This window comes from Diprion similis, chromosome 7 (assembly GCF_021155765.1).
Source record: "Diprion similis isolate iyDipSimi1 chromosome 7, iyDipSimi1.1, whole genome shotgun sequence".
Classification (NCBI taxonomy): domain Eukaryota; kingdom Metazoa; phylum Arthropoda; class Insecta; order Hymenoptera; family Diprionidae; genus Diprion; species Diprion similis.
In genome coordinates this window covers 2,477,580-2,491,535 of record NC_060111.1, presented here as the reverse complement: position 1 = coordinate 2,491,535, position 13,956 = coordinate 2,477,580, and the positions used below count along the sequence as shown (strand labels likewise).

The following is a 13,956-nucleotide window of genomic DNA, read 5'->3' as shown; positions in this document are numbered from 1 at the left end:
AAAAGGAAGAAAAGCAGTGTAATATCTTGTAATTTGTGGAGTGCCAGAATCCGTAGCTACTTTTTCCTGTGTACTCGTATCTCAGAAACTGTGAAATCTCTATTCAAATATTGTAAATTAAAAGGGGTTAGAGTTGTTGTTTTTTTTTTTTTTTTTTTTTTTGGAAGGGGGGTTGGGGTGCACAATATTTTTTGCTTCAGAATCGATTTTTTTCCTGCCCTCTACCCTCTAATTGGATCCTCCGGAAATGAAAAAGAAACGTCTAGAACATCGTAGGACTAGAAGCTGAGGAAATACAAAAAAAGTTTCTGATTCATAACTGTATCTTTCGATACGTGATGCACCTAACGCACTTTTGTAAGGCAATCTAACACGCGTTACGGGATGCCGAGTAGCCTGAAGACCCTAGCACAGGCGTCGGCTGTGGCCATATACATATGCCTTATGTATAGGTAATCACATACCGACACAATGAATTCGCTCCAATTTGCCGACTAATTCGCACTCGCTTACAAATAATATATTAGAAGTCGTGAGTGCACCTGTTGAGCTTTGTATGCAGTGTGTAGTCCGAGAATCCCTTGTTTTGATAGGGAGGAAGTATAGTAGTATAAATTCACAAATTGCAGTTACCGGCAGAAACTGTAATTGTTTCATTTACGATGCAGTTGAACGATCAATTTACAGACAACTGACAGACGATAGCGGAATAAAATGCAATGTTGATGCAGTTTTTGGCAATTCACTCCGGTTCTGTCTCCGTTTTACACTTCCAGTGTTATGACGACTGAACATTATAGGTATGTATACCAGTGGTATTGACAAAGAGGTTAGGATGGATTATGTGATTTTACTTTGAGTTACGTTGGGTATAATAGACACAATTTGAAAATTGATTGCGTTATTGAGTTGCCGGGGTTTTCAACTTTCATGTCCCATCTTATTTTCATTCTTGATATTATTATTACTATTATTACTATGAAATGATAAGTAGATGTGTGTAAATGAAAGCAGAACACATCCGAGAACACAGAAAAATTAAAATGAAACTATAAGCAGAAACCATAATAAAAGACTCTGTCAAAACAAATTACTTGACAGACGATACAGATCCCTTGCTAAGATCGGCAGGCGTAAGTGATGCATCCTTAAAAAGCTGCGCTCACTAACATCGTGTGGAATTCCTCAAGAAAGAAAAAACAGGTGATCGTCTGTACAAGCTACTTAATTTCGTATGGTATCCATTGCAAAACGATTTCGTTCATCTGCTTCTATGCCATTGTGTGTTTACTTCTTGTCTTAAAACAACAATGATGCAAAAACTTAAGATTTGCCTTTAATTTCGCAGGACACTGTAGTCTGATGTTATCAAAGGCATATCTGACTCGAGCCTGGCACTGAAAACAACATTACCAACGTCGAAGCCAAACCCTGAAAGCCTGTTTCCTAAAGCTGGTGAGGAAAAATTTCTATCATGTCTCACAAAAATGAGATAACGAGTCCTTCACAGGACCTGAATCAGAAAATGTAAAATCTAACAAACACTGCTGCGACTAATTACAGACGTGGAAAGTTGTCAAGACTGGGCCTTGCAGATCTATCAGAACAAGACGACTCCAAGGAATGTCCCCATCGTACATGCTGTTGAGTACAATTTACTTCTATCTGACGTACAACACGCATTATTGCATCAATATGACCTGCAGAGGTGAGCCTTAATTTTCTTTTGCGATTTTTGGGCCCCAGAAAGTTTACGTCTCAGAATCGATGTATAGAAGTCTTTTCTACAAGAAGAATTCCAAAAACTATATTTTTTCATTTCTTGATTTGCTGTTCCAAACAACTTTAGACTATTTGCACTGTTGTTTTCCGTCGCAAAATTACGTTGATTTAGGCCACAAATGAATGGGTTTCAGGCTTTTTACAAAATGCTCATATTTTCGCAAAAAATGGGAACCTTTTCGCGTTATAAAAATGTGCGTGATTCAAAGTTGCCTACAATAAGGCGTTCCCACCTCGCTAGTTTGATTACCCTCAAATAGGCACTTCCGCTTCGAGTGAATCTGTTTGCCTGTAATTAGGTGCTTTCACTTGGAGTAAGTTCGGTCATCTGGCATTAGGCGTTTATACTACGTGCAGCTTGCCCGTAAAGTAGATCGCAGTGACTTCCAATTTAACAGTAAGAAGCGGGCGGAAACGCTTTACGTCAAAAAATTTCCTTCAAGGTTTCAAGTGTCTTGATAGCGAAGATTTAAATTGAGAATAAAATTATTGAAAACTATGTTCAGAACCGCTCAAATCTGTATTGTTAATGACAGTCATCTAGTCCAGAACTTAGCTAATCATCTGAAAATGATCTTATTTACGAATGAAATTGTAACAATACAGAGAGAGTTAGGATTCCGATCAAGATATTGATTATTACCAAGCAGAGAAATTGAATTTAAAAAGGCACCTTTCGCTTTGAATCGTAATTGATTCCTTATATTGGTCTGGGTTAGTCGAGGTCGAAATCCTATGAATATTAATGCCTCATATTAATCTCAATTGCATCGTCGTTTGCTGCCCGGATCAGGCCCGAATTTTCACGGTGAATTAAATCCATCACGGACTTGCCCTGATTTATCATACATAGTGCTTCTAAAGTGTCGTAACTTACACTTCCTCATCATGACATTCTCAAATAATCGTATTCTAATTCAGACTAGTTTTTTTCATTCAGCTAAGCTGTCGTAAGCTAGGCTTGTCGTAAAAATTTATATTCCCATAATTCTCCGCAGAATCGTTCCGACAAACAAATTCTTGAGATCCCACGTGATTTCTGACTCTTGAATGGTGGTAATTTTTCGTTTAATAATTAACGAGACGATCAAATTTAAGAGACATTCTTATTATAGACAGATTGCAACCACCGTCCAACGCTACAGAAGATGCATCAAAGGGACACAGCTGCAAATGGTTCGAGTTTTGGTGGGGACCAGAGAAGTCGGGGCCCGCGCTTACGATTACTCACATGTGTATAGGAAGGTGCGCGTCGATCACGTTGCCCCGGTATACCTGTGGAGGATCTCCGGTACCGGACGGGATCTACTTAGGCCCGAAGGCTCGGCGCGATTCAGTAGACCCGTTGACGTCCGCACTTCGCCCAGTCTGTTTCCAGCTTCGTTTCAATTCGAGTTCGCGACAATCTCTGCAGTCCGCGCCGAAAACGACAATTGATCATCCTCTGCCCCCCGGACTCGAAGACATTATTTGACGAGCTGATCACGTACGATCAGGTAAGTGATACACTGCCTCGTCACACGGTTATTTTTCAACAGCGATCCGTACATACGAATGTATTTATCGAGCGGTTTCCCTGCACGAGAATCATAGTCGTATGTATACAGCTCGAAATTTTCCTAGCCGTATTGCGCACAGGAGGAGATTTGAATCCGTAGAAGAAAATGCGGTTAACGATCGGACGTTACCTTTGAGCTTGTATTTTAAATCGTGCCTCAGAGGTTTACCCGTTATACGACCCATTTAGTGTAAAAATCGAAAATATATTTAAACTATTTGTAATACTTATGGAAACTGTCACTAAAACTGATCAATTCTGTCATTTATGCTAATTGTTTACGAGTATTAATAATGGCTGTGACTACCCGCAGACGTCTACGACACGCGTCTTTTCCTGTGCTTAGAGGATTGTAGTATTCCTTATTCATTCTATTAAACGAACACCCCTGAAGAATCTGGATTTTAAAAGTTTCATTTAAAACTACTAGTTGACTTGACGAATCTACTATGGCAAAAAATTTATCCGGCTAGGTAACAGGTGGAGAACCGCATTTGAAACCAGTAAAAATGACATTTGGTGAAGACATTTACGATTGGCTGGTAGTGGTGATAATGTTTGTTTTAACCTTTTGGCAACGAAATCGTTCGCTTTGCATTCTTCTAACTCATCGTCAACCCAGCGATGAAGTTATACGGTATCAGTCTTGCTGTGCAAGATAGAGCAATGCTAATTGGATGGCTGCGCTGGATTAAAATTCTCCGAATCCGATTGCGTTTTGGAAAACTCCATTAATCGAGCTATCTATGGCCCACTTACATCTAATGGGAAATATTATTGATAGGATCGAATAAGCCCAATACAGATATAATTACAATGTGATTAGGTCCACTAGCAGAGGGAGAACAGAGCGGACATCCTTGTTGGAATTGAGATCGATGAAAAAAACCAGACCTGCCACAGTTTTTCTTACATTCCGGATCCATATGTTGAGTGAATGACAAATTATTAGAAACAGGTTTACTATGGAAGCGTGTAATGAATAAGGCTTAGAATACTAACGCCGTAAAAAAAAAAAAATGCCGAAAGTTACCAGAAAATTAAATTCCCGTCAGTTTATCGTGGTAAACAAAAATAAACTTGATCCTGAATTAGAAAAGTGGAACAATAGGCTATCTAAAGACTGTAAGAGGAATTTTCCTTCGCGTTTCAATTATTCCCACGTTTTGTTACTAAACAGTTAAACCGAGAGCTGATGGAACACCCCCATCGCGCCTGGGTCTGCAGGCGGGTCCATTAGCGTTTAAAACTTTTCAATTGAATTGCCTGAGCGCCATTAGCACAGAGCACTAATTAATAAATTTTCCTGAAAGCTAACGACCTTCATTTAAATTCAATCGAAATATCCGTCACTGAGAATACAAACACGAGCGCGCTTGCTCGCTCCTACGTCTCTGGACTACTAATAGCAAACAAACCGATGATGTGTTGCTGATCCAGCGATTCAGCGTTCTCAGCGGATTGTCGAAACCGCAGATTCTCAAGTTCCATCGGCGTGAGAACAGCTCCGGAACAATATCGTTTTTACAACAGCATCCATTCTTGAAAATCACGATACACATTCCTGTCGCTGCAGGTGCATTCGGTTAATTTGTTGAAAAATTCCGGCTCTATAACTTGTTTACACAGTTTGCGCAAAGCAAGGCGACCGATCATCAGACTGTTTTCAAAGCTGCAGGCGTAGTTGTTGAAATTTTATGACCACCATCTACCATTGTAATAACAATAATATTTAAAGTATCAGTTGCAGCCGTGATAGTAGTCAAACATTGAAGCAGCTCGTGACTCGTTATTCTGGTATTCGGACACCGTACGCCTCTACAGTAATTGATGTACATATTATGGATGTGGGTATAGGTATAGATGCGTACATACATAATATCTGCTGTCTCATCATCGCGACAACTGTTCTTTGATACATTTTTTCTTATTTTTTTATCCCCAGTTCCTTGGCTAGTATGAATAATGAATCGTGCGAATTGTTATATTTTTTGAGCCGTGTACAATTCTATCACAGGATCATGACATCCTCCGAAGGGTTTCGCTGGAAACTACGTGCAACGAAGAGATACTTGAATCTAAAAATAAATTCACTTTGCACATAAAAAGGGAGGTAATCAACAACCTCGACCGCATCATTCGTCCATTGTGGTTTTTTTTCGATGTAACGCTGGACCCCTCCAGAATTTGCATTCATTCCTGATGTCAACTCTAAAAGTAGAAGTTGAACGATTAAAGGCTCGCGAGATCTCTTCTGCTGCTGCAGGAAGAGACGAAAAATTACATTAACGAGCCGTTCTCGATTGCATGAAAATTTTTTTTCTCTCATCTTTCTTACTAATCGTCTTCACCGTTAATCGCATAGCCATTCGTAATTAACACTTATCCTATAACTCAGCAATTATTTCTTCAAGGAATCACTCCTGTAGTTGTCAGAATTTGGAATGAAAGCTTTTAGCAAATTTTACATTCAAAGAAGGAATGAACAAGGTATACCTGTGCTTTATTTAGTTTTTATAATTGCATCGCCGTCCTGATCAGTACGTAAGTCATCGACCCCATTAATCAAAGCCGTTGTAATATACCGAGATTCGTCGAAAATTCTTTCCTGCTGAGCTTTTATCACGAATCAACGACATTATCATACTAGTTCAACAAGCCTAAAATAAAAACTATTTTACTGCAGTGAGAACACGTTCGTCGTTTCGTTCGACACCTACACTGCAAATACATGCCCATATCGCACTTCGAAATTCACCGCAGACATTAATCGGTCTGCGGACGAATCGAGAATAAGGTAATAAGGGGGTGCATTGCTCGATTCCGGAGACGGTGATCCCTGTTTAAGCCATTCGCGAAGGCCAACTGGTTCTTTGTTCTGCAATTTTGACATGGTACGAGGCGATGATGAAGAGAGTGCAGCTTGCAGACGATGAGAAGCACCGCGCTATTGCAATATGGAATATATAGAGAAAGTCGGTTCAACCTCAGAGTCTGAATAATTGTTATACGTGCCGAATTGGTGCCCTACGCCTTGTGCACTGACCTCATGAAAGAGGCATCGTGCTCGTAAATCATACGTGATCAGACACGTGCACTTAACGCTTTGGGAACAACAGTTATCACATCGTGACTTAGTCTGCTCCACAATCGTCTGGGACTTTATTGCACAATTGCAACAGCGAAGGGTCCGCCGAATCCTTGTGAAGGCGATCGAGTTTTTTCTCTCGCCATTCGTTATCGAGAGGGCGAGACCATTTTTTCTCCACATCGTTAAAATAATTATACATATTGGGCGCGGTCGAATTGCAAGTGAAAGTACTGGTACACAAGGACGCGTAGTTCGGGTGTACGATATCTGCACTGTTGCAGCTTCTTCTCCATCGCGAAAAAAAATTTGCATGCCTTGCATACGTTTAGCCGGAATTTCCGATCGCCACCGCAATGGCTTTTAGGACGATAACAATAAAGTATAAAATGCTAATCGCCCGAACTACGCTTGTCTATATATACCTACACGCATGTGTTAGAGGCCCGAAAAGTGGGCCTAATTTCAGGTGTACCGTATATACATACGTGAGGTAATGACTAATTAGATTGCACCTCGACATGACCCAGCCCAGCCCAGCCCAGCCCAAAACCGTAATCTTTGATCCGTCTAACTTGTTAATGCCGTCTTGGTCTCTGCGGCAGTGAACAATTGTACTTTTGTTCTCGCCCCGCTCGAAATATATGGGCATATAATTTATACACGTATGTATATATATGTATTAAGATACCGGTTTTTATCGTGGGGTTATGGATTGTTATTGAACACGGGTTGCACGGTTTAACGAGGCCTTTGATTCCCTCCTGAAGTAGCGATTATAGTTGCGAGTATCGCGGACCTTGCGGGTCATTTTCAATACAGAGAACTCGGTGTAGGTAGGCTCATACGATTTTCTTGGCATCTATATACGTAGGTTTTACTTGTCCTCGTATTATACGACAATGAGGATAGACTGCTACCTTGTCTGCATTGCACGCTTACGAAGCTTTGCGCAATACACACTTTGGTTATTCAAGACTCGAATGAAATCAAACGGCATGAAATCAAGGGCGGGAGAATAGAATTTTCTACTCCATGTCGCATCGCTATAGCTGAGGATAATATTAGAACGCGAAAAACGTGTCCATTGTATTTATAATACTCGATTAAATACCCGCTGCACATCTAATTCAATGAAACCGACTTACAATTAGTTAGGAGCATCCTTGCATTTGGTGAAGGTATTTGTTTGTTTGTTTTTCTTTCGTATCACACGTACGAGAGAATATTTCATTAGCATCGTTATTACTCTTGTACATATTTTTTTCAGTTCTTTAATTTCACATCGTAATATCGTTACGGCGAAAAAAAATTTGCCTATTTACAGTAATGTTCATTAATGCTTTGGGCTTTCGGCTAACTTGTTTTACGTTCGAAACAAAACGCATTTGCTCGATTCTATACGAATTATGTGACAATGACTGGCGATGCAGTCGGCGTGACAGATTTTGAGTCATTGTCATATAATTCGTATGGAATCGAACTCGATTTTTGTTTAGAATCGAAAACAAGTTAGTTTGAAGACCAAGGCATTGATGAACATTACTGTTCATACGTACGTATGAAGCTCAAGAGTCCTCCGTAGTTTCAGCAAACCGACACAGCTCTGCACTGATGTGTGCGTTTGTCTACAGGTACAGTCAACTTTTTACTACAAATATTAGTTTTGGCACGTTCTTGGACCGTTAATTTGCTAGCCGTAGCGGAAAAGTTGACAAAAAAAAAAAAAAGGATATGAAAGAACGAAGGTTATATTCCCGGTTAGTTATAGCGGATTCTTTTAACTTTTACAAATATGCTTTCCTAAAGCGATTCACCACGCTGTCCGAAATCTGATCGAGAAGCGATTGATCCTTTGTGTGGAAAAATGAATTTCGAATATATTTTTGTAAATAATCACACATGAATAGTGATAATTATAAATACGTGCGGGTAATTTTGTTCTTATCTAAAGACAAGGTGCTTTTATTTTCAAATATAATGTAAACCGCATGAAAACCGGTTTCAAATATATTTCGCTTATTTAATTCCCGCTTTATACATGTACGGTGAATGTACCTCACCGCAGACGTGTCGAGTGCCACTAAACCTTGTCAAAGGCATAGATCATCGGAAATACCTGAATATCCTATACGTGTATACTTGTGTATACTTACGATTTCACGGTCTAACACTCGATTAGAGAAATGTGACTACAAACGAAAGTTAAACCGCGCCGCTTGTATTACAGTTATATAATACGATTTAAAATCCTCTAAAACTAATGATCATTTCCGCAGAATTCGCGGAATTACTGGAATCCTCTAACTAAAAGGTTCGACACATTTTTCTCCCTCCTCTTTTTTCCAATGTCTCAATGGAATTCACCTATGTTTAACAAATCGTTATTCGAATGAATCATCGGTACCTCATGAATTACCGAGATCGTTAAACCGCGTATTCAACGCATTTTTCCATCGGAAAGTGGTGCGGATCGTGTCTGTACGCATACACCTATGTATACGTATGTGCATATTTTTTACACAAAAAACCGGTAATCGTTTATTCGACAGACTGGAATGATACTTTGTTGAATATATAAGAGATACTGGAATTGAGGTACCTCTCTCCTTTTCTCTGTCTCTCCTTCTCTCTCTCTCACACGCTGCATAAATCTTCACTGCGGTAGAAGAATTGCAATATCTGAAAAATAAGCTCCACCCGAATCGTGGAAGTTGTTTTTTCTCTCCGAAAGTGCTTATTAAAAGTTCCTTCGTCGCGGGAACAGAGAGCATCGGATTAGCATATATTATTATACTGAACTCGTGCCACTCAACGCATAGTATAGTAATTTCGGGCCAAGTTACCAAGGATTAAAGTCATAAATTCACGGTAATATCCACCGGACGTCATAAGTGCCGTATACAACGATAAATAACACGTGTAAGACGTGCCTCCCGATGGGTGGAAGGAATAATCGTGAACTGATATGGCGCAATCAAATAGATGATCAGCGACGAATATTCTCTAACGGTACTGATGACGTATGCCTAAATTTAGTATATTCTCAAGTTCTTTGAGTGGAACCATTCGCCCGGTGTAAAGACTCCTACAAAATCGAGGATCTGAGAATCATGTCGACGATGATGCGTGTCAAGCGCGACTGTAATGTGTGTGCCCATTCCGAGCACACCGAACTCTGAAAGAATATAAGATATCCATGATACAAGAACACGTTTGAATGATGTTGTAAATGCAATAAAAAGAGAGGGGGTAAAAAGAAAATTGAAATTTAGATGAGGATTGTTTAATTTATACGTCTGTGTAATCTCGAGTTACACGGAGGCTGGCCCCACGCAGAATTCTATGCAAAAGCGAATGATCGATAGGCGGGATTACCAGAGAATAACGCTCTCGTTACTCCTATATGTCGATCGACAGGTGTATGACAATGATAATAATCACAACGTTCGACATTCGAATATTTGAATCTCTTCTCGTCGGTTACAGAGAGCAATGGTCAACGGCCGACGAGTCCAGAGGCTCTACCTCATCGCGATCCTTTTCATCGCACAGGTGAGCTTATCGGCCTGTAATCACGCATCTCTCGACCTCAAATCTCTTCTTGATCTGATTGGCATCGTTTTTTTCAACTTATATTTTTTGCAGGTGCTCAATGATTCCGGAGTCGAGAGTCACGGCCGCATGATGGACCCGCCATCCCGCAACAGCATGTGGCGGTTCGGATTTCCAAATCCCGTGAATTACAACGACAACGAACTCTTCTGCGGCGGGTATGCAGGTTCGTCTTAGCCTTCAGTCTCCTGCTTCTCGGCAGGTCCGAGAGCCTGTAATACGATTTGATATTTCTTATAATTACACCCTGGTCAACGGTTTCTTTCCGTTTTTTTGAGGACAGTTCAATGGGTTCAGAACGAGGGTCAGTGCGGAGTATGCGGTGACGCCTACCACACGAGTGAACCTCGTCCTCACGAAGCTGGAGGTGAATTCGCAAAGGGGACGATAGTCAGGCATTACACAGTCGGTCAGGTAATTTGTTTATTTGCATTTTTTATTCCTCTAAGATGTATAATTATTCAAGTACTGTTCGAGTCGAGTTGAAAGGAGAAAATTTGTCCCCGTACAGCCACGATGATGTGGATGTTGCGAGAAAAATGAGAGCTCTGTTAAGGTAAATCGTATCGATTGCTATTCCGGGAAAAGGGACATGAACTCTGTACACTATAATAGGTTTTATTGCACAACGACTTGTCATAATCGCAATTTTTAATTTATCTAGGAAATCGATATTGAGATTGAGCTGACGGCGAACCACTGGGGACGTTTCGAGCTCTACTTGTGCCCCAACAACAATCCGAACAGCGAGGCGACCCAGGACTGCTTCGACAGGTATAACTGCCTGGTGCAGGAAAATGATTTTTTCACACGACTGACCTAGAAATCGAGAAAGAAAATGAACATTAAAAGTATTCCTTTAAAGATATCCTCTCTACTTGTCTGGAACAAACGATGTGCAGTTCATTATTCCAACGGACAGTGAGAAGAAAGCCATCTTTCGATACCAGGTCGTTTTGCCGCCATACGTCACTTGCTCACAGTGTGTAATTCAGTGGAATTATTATACAGGTAATAATCATGCGATGTCAAGTTATCGCTCGTCGAAGACAAAACGCTTTTCCACAATTCATCTTTGCAGGTAACATGTGGGGACTTTGCGACAATGGAACAGAAGCTGTCGGTTGTGGACAACCTGAGACATTCAGGAATTGTGCGGATGTTAGCATAGTCACCAGTACAGCCGGAGTTCCGCCGCTCTTCGTGCAACAGGACAATCCCTTCTTGCTCTACTACAGAGACTATCGCGCTCCGAACAATATCTTCCCATTAGTGATTAGGTAGCCGTGCTGATATACCGAGTTGCGACTTGAGGGTGTAACATTTGCACTTATTTTACGTCGATTAACTTTGCGAATATTTCAAATTCTCCAGGTCCCAAGTTTGCGTACCGACACCGCTGTACCGTCGTATTCCAGGAATGGACGAATGGTGCCAAACAAACTGCCTTCGGTATCCACCAAATTGTCCCGAAAGCATATGTCAATGCCCGTAAGCATTTTCTCGTGAATTGAAATTTGGTCCACGACGTTATTGGTCGGTAAAAAATTTACCGATTGGTGGTTTGTTTGCTTGCAGAAACACTTGTGACGCTATTGGTGAAATTGAGGCTAAAGAGGGCGCTGACGTTTACTGCTTGGACAAGTGTTTGGTCTATCCATCGGATTGTCCAGCCCACCGTTGTCGCTGCTATTAAATTTTGTTTGGCACGCCTTGATTACGAACTTGACGAATTGAGAATCCCTGAATTCTTCAAGCGCACCACAATGGTCTGGATTATTCCGGCACCAGCGTTCATTCTAACGTTCTACACCTCCCTCAAAATTATGACGCAATCTCCCTACCGGTTCGTTTCTATTTTCCGTTAGAAAAGTTTCTATAATGTATCATTACGCATTTGTACAGATTTTCTTAAGCCTGGATTAAAAATACACTTGAAGAATTAACTGGCGCAGGCGGTACAATAAGAATTAAATACTCCGGATGAACGTCATCACATTGTTATTTCCTCTTGGGGTTTTTAAATTGTACAATTTTATTAGCATTTCCAGAGCCTATTGTGCGACCTTCGTTAATCCTCTAACTTCGATATTGTGAAGACTCTGAAAGGCGTCTTTATGGCGGGATGGATCAGAGTTTGGACGGTTATAGTTCTCTTATGGTTCTTGAACTCGATGAATTTCTCTGCTACCAAGCGATTGTTTTCGTGAACCTCTGGATGCTGCATATACTCGTCAAGCTGCACAGTTGAAAATAACATATTCATTGCAAAGAATCGAACGAATAATATAAGTTCAAGTACTTTTTCAGGTACCTTGAATTCGAGAAACTTTCAGGGAAGTATGAAAATGACGATCGATTAACAAATTGTCGTTTCAAAATAGTCAACAACAAATATGTAGAGTGAAAAAATTTTAAATCCACATAAGCATACTTGGAAAGTTGATGCATGAAGAAAATTTTTGTACCTTCATCCAGACACAATCTGTTATCTCACGATTGCATTTTGTGATTTCAAAAGTGCGGGGAGTGAGGCAGGCCACCATGTAGATGTCTGAACATCCGTAAGCGAATCGATGTGCGTGACGGAATGATAGAATGTGTTTGAATTCAGCGTCTATTCCAGTTTCCTCCATGACTTCTCGCTGGGCAGCGACAGTTATATCCTCGCCTAATAGAAGAGAATAATTTTTTCTTTTCGGACAAGAATACTTTCACTATGTTATTATAATAAAAGTAAATAGCAGACCTGGCTCGACATAACCGCCCGGAAACTTCCACATTGGGGTGACGACGCTGTATTTCTCTTTGACGACCAAAATCTCGTCCGTCTCTTCATTATAGACAATGGCTCCGACTCCCAGTAAAGTGTGCGCGTATGGCGGTATGTTGCAGGTTTGGTCTGTGGGCAACCAGCGATAAAGAGTGACCCAGTCATCCCTCGCATGATGAAATTTGAACCCATTTTTGGTGAGCTCCGGAATCCAATCCGACTGCTCGAGCCCCACACGAAACCATATCGCCCTTCGCTTTTCTGTTATCCACTGGTCCAGGGAAGCTGAAGCATTTTATGACGCTGCGTTACGAAGAGGGTGGAAGAATACGCCCGTCGCTAAGTAAGATGAAAACGATTCCTTGGCAATTTTTATGAGAAGAGCGAAGGCGAGGGCGTCGAATCTGTTTCGTGAATTTCAATGATAATCAACCAAGTGATGACTATGCAATATGATTAGGGTGAGCGAGCAAATATGAGAGAGACGACAAGAGAGCTCCTTACCTTTTAGGCATTTTGAAAAGGCGCCAGAATCGCACGGCTCGAGTGTGGAATCGATGGTTATGCCGTTGAAACGGTCCTTAGAGCCTTTAAATATAGAAGAGGTAGCTGTGCTTCGCGCCATGTTAGATCTGCTTACATAATCTGTCACTCCTGACAAGGCGAATCGTTGCGGAATCCTCAATATCTTAGCTAGTTCAACCGCGACGCTGTACATTTATCGGCTGACCGAGCGATCCCGCTGATTATACCTTATCTGCTGCGAGTAATCATCTGCGTCTAAATATTTACAGTTGAATATATTCCACAGACTTTATAACCTGTTCGCCGTACTTACTCCAGTTCAGAACTTCTAATCGCGAGCGAACGCATCGTCGACTAGTTTCCTACGCGATATTATTTCCTCATGTTGCGTTAATCGTGTTAATAATTATGTAACCGTCGTTAGTAGACTTGGGATCAACTTTATCTCTCGTTGAATGTCTACCGACCGGCCGACGTTTGTCGGACTTTGGCAACACAACCACCACATTTCATGCTACGCCATTCTTGCATTTGGCACGTGCCACTGCCTTTCACCGATTTGCATATATGCGTGGATATAAGGGAATGCTCTGGTCGATTTCGACGTGACGTGCA

At 41.0% G+C, this 13,956-nt stretch overlaps 2 protein-coding genes across 2 annotated transcripts; one reads left to right on the top strand and one right to left on the bottom strand.

Annotated features, from left to right (window-relative positions):
* The first annotated feature begins 3,224 nt into the window (after window positions 1–3,224).
* LOC124408020 lies at window positions 3,225–11,989 on the top strand. The gene is made up of 9 exons (XM_046884657.1): window positions 3,225–3,278; window positions 9,918–9,983; window positions 10,077–10,209; window positions 10,327–10,457; window positions 10,708–10,817; window positions 10,909–11,054; window positions 11,125–11,323; window positions 11,418–11,534; window positions 11,622–11,989. Exons 2-9 carry the CDS (start codon window positions 9,924–9,926, stop codon window positions 11,737–11,739), a joined length of 1,014 nt encoding a protein of 337 aa, XP_046740613.1. The 5' UTR covers window positions 3,225–3,278; window positions 9,918–9,923; the 3' UTR covers window positions 11,740–11,989.
* On the bottom strand, window positions 9,699–13,865 carry LOC124408021 (nudix hydrolase 8). Its single transcript, XM_046884659.1, has 5 exons — window positions 13,321–13,865; window positions 12,793–13,101; window positions 12,512–12,714; window positions 12,110–12,282; window positions 9,699–10,255 (listed from the first exon to the last, which is right to left on the bottom strand). The coding sequence occupies exons 1-4, from the start codon at window positions 13,532–13,534 to the stop codon at window positions 12,115–12,117; spliced, it is 894 nt and encodes a 297-aa protein (XP_046740615.1). The 5' UTR covers window positions 13,535–13,865; the 3' UTR covers window positions 9,699–10,255; window positions 12,110–12,114.
* Between the last annotated feature and the right edge of the window lie 91 nt (window positions 13,866–13,956).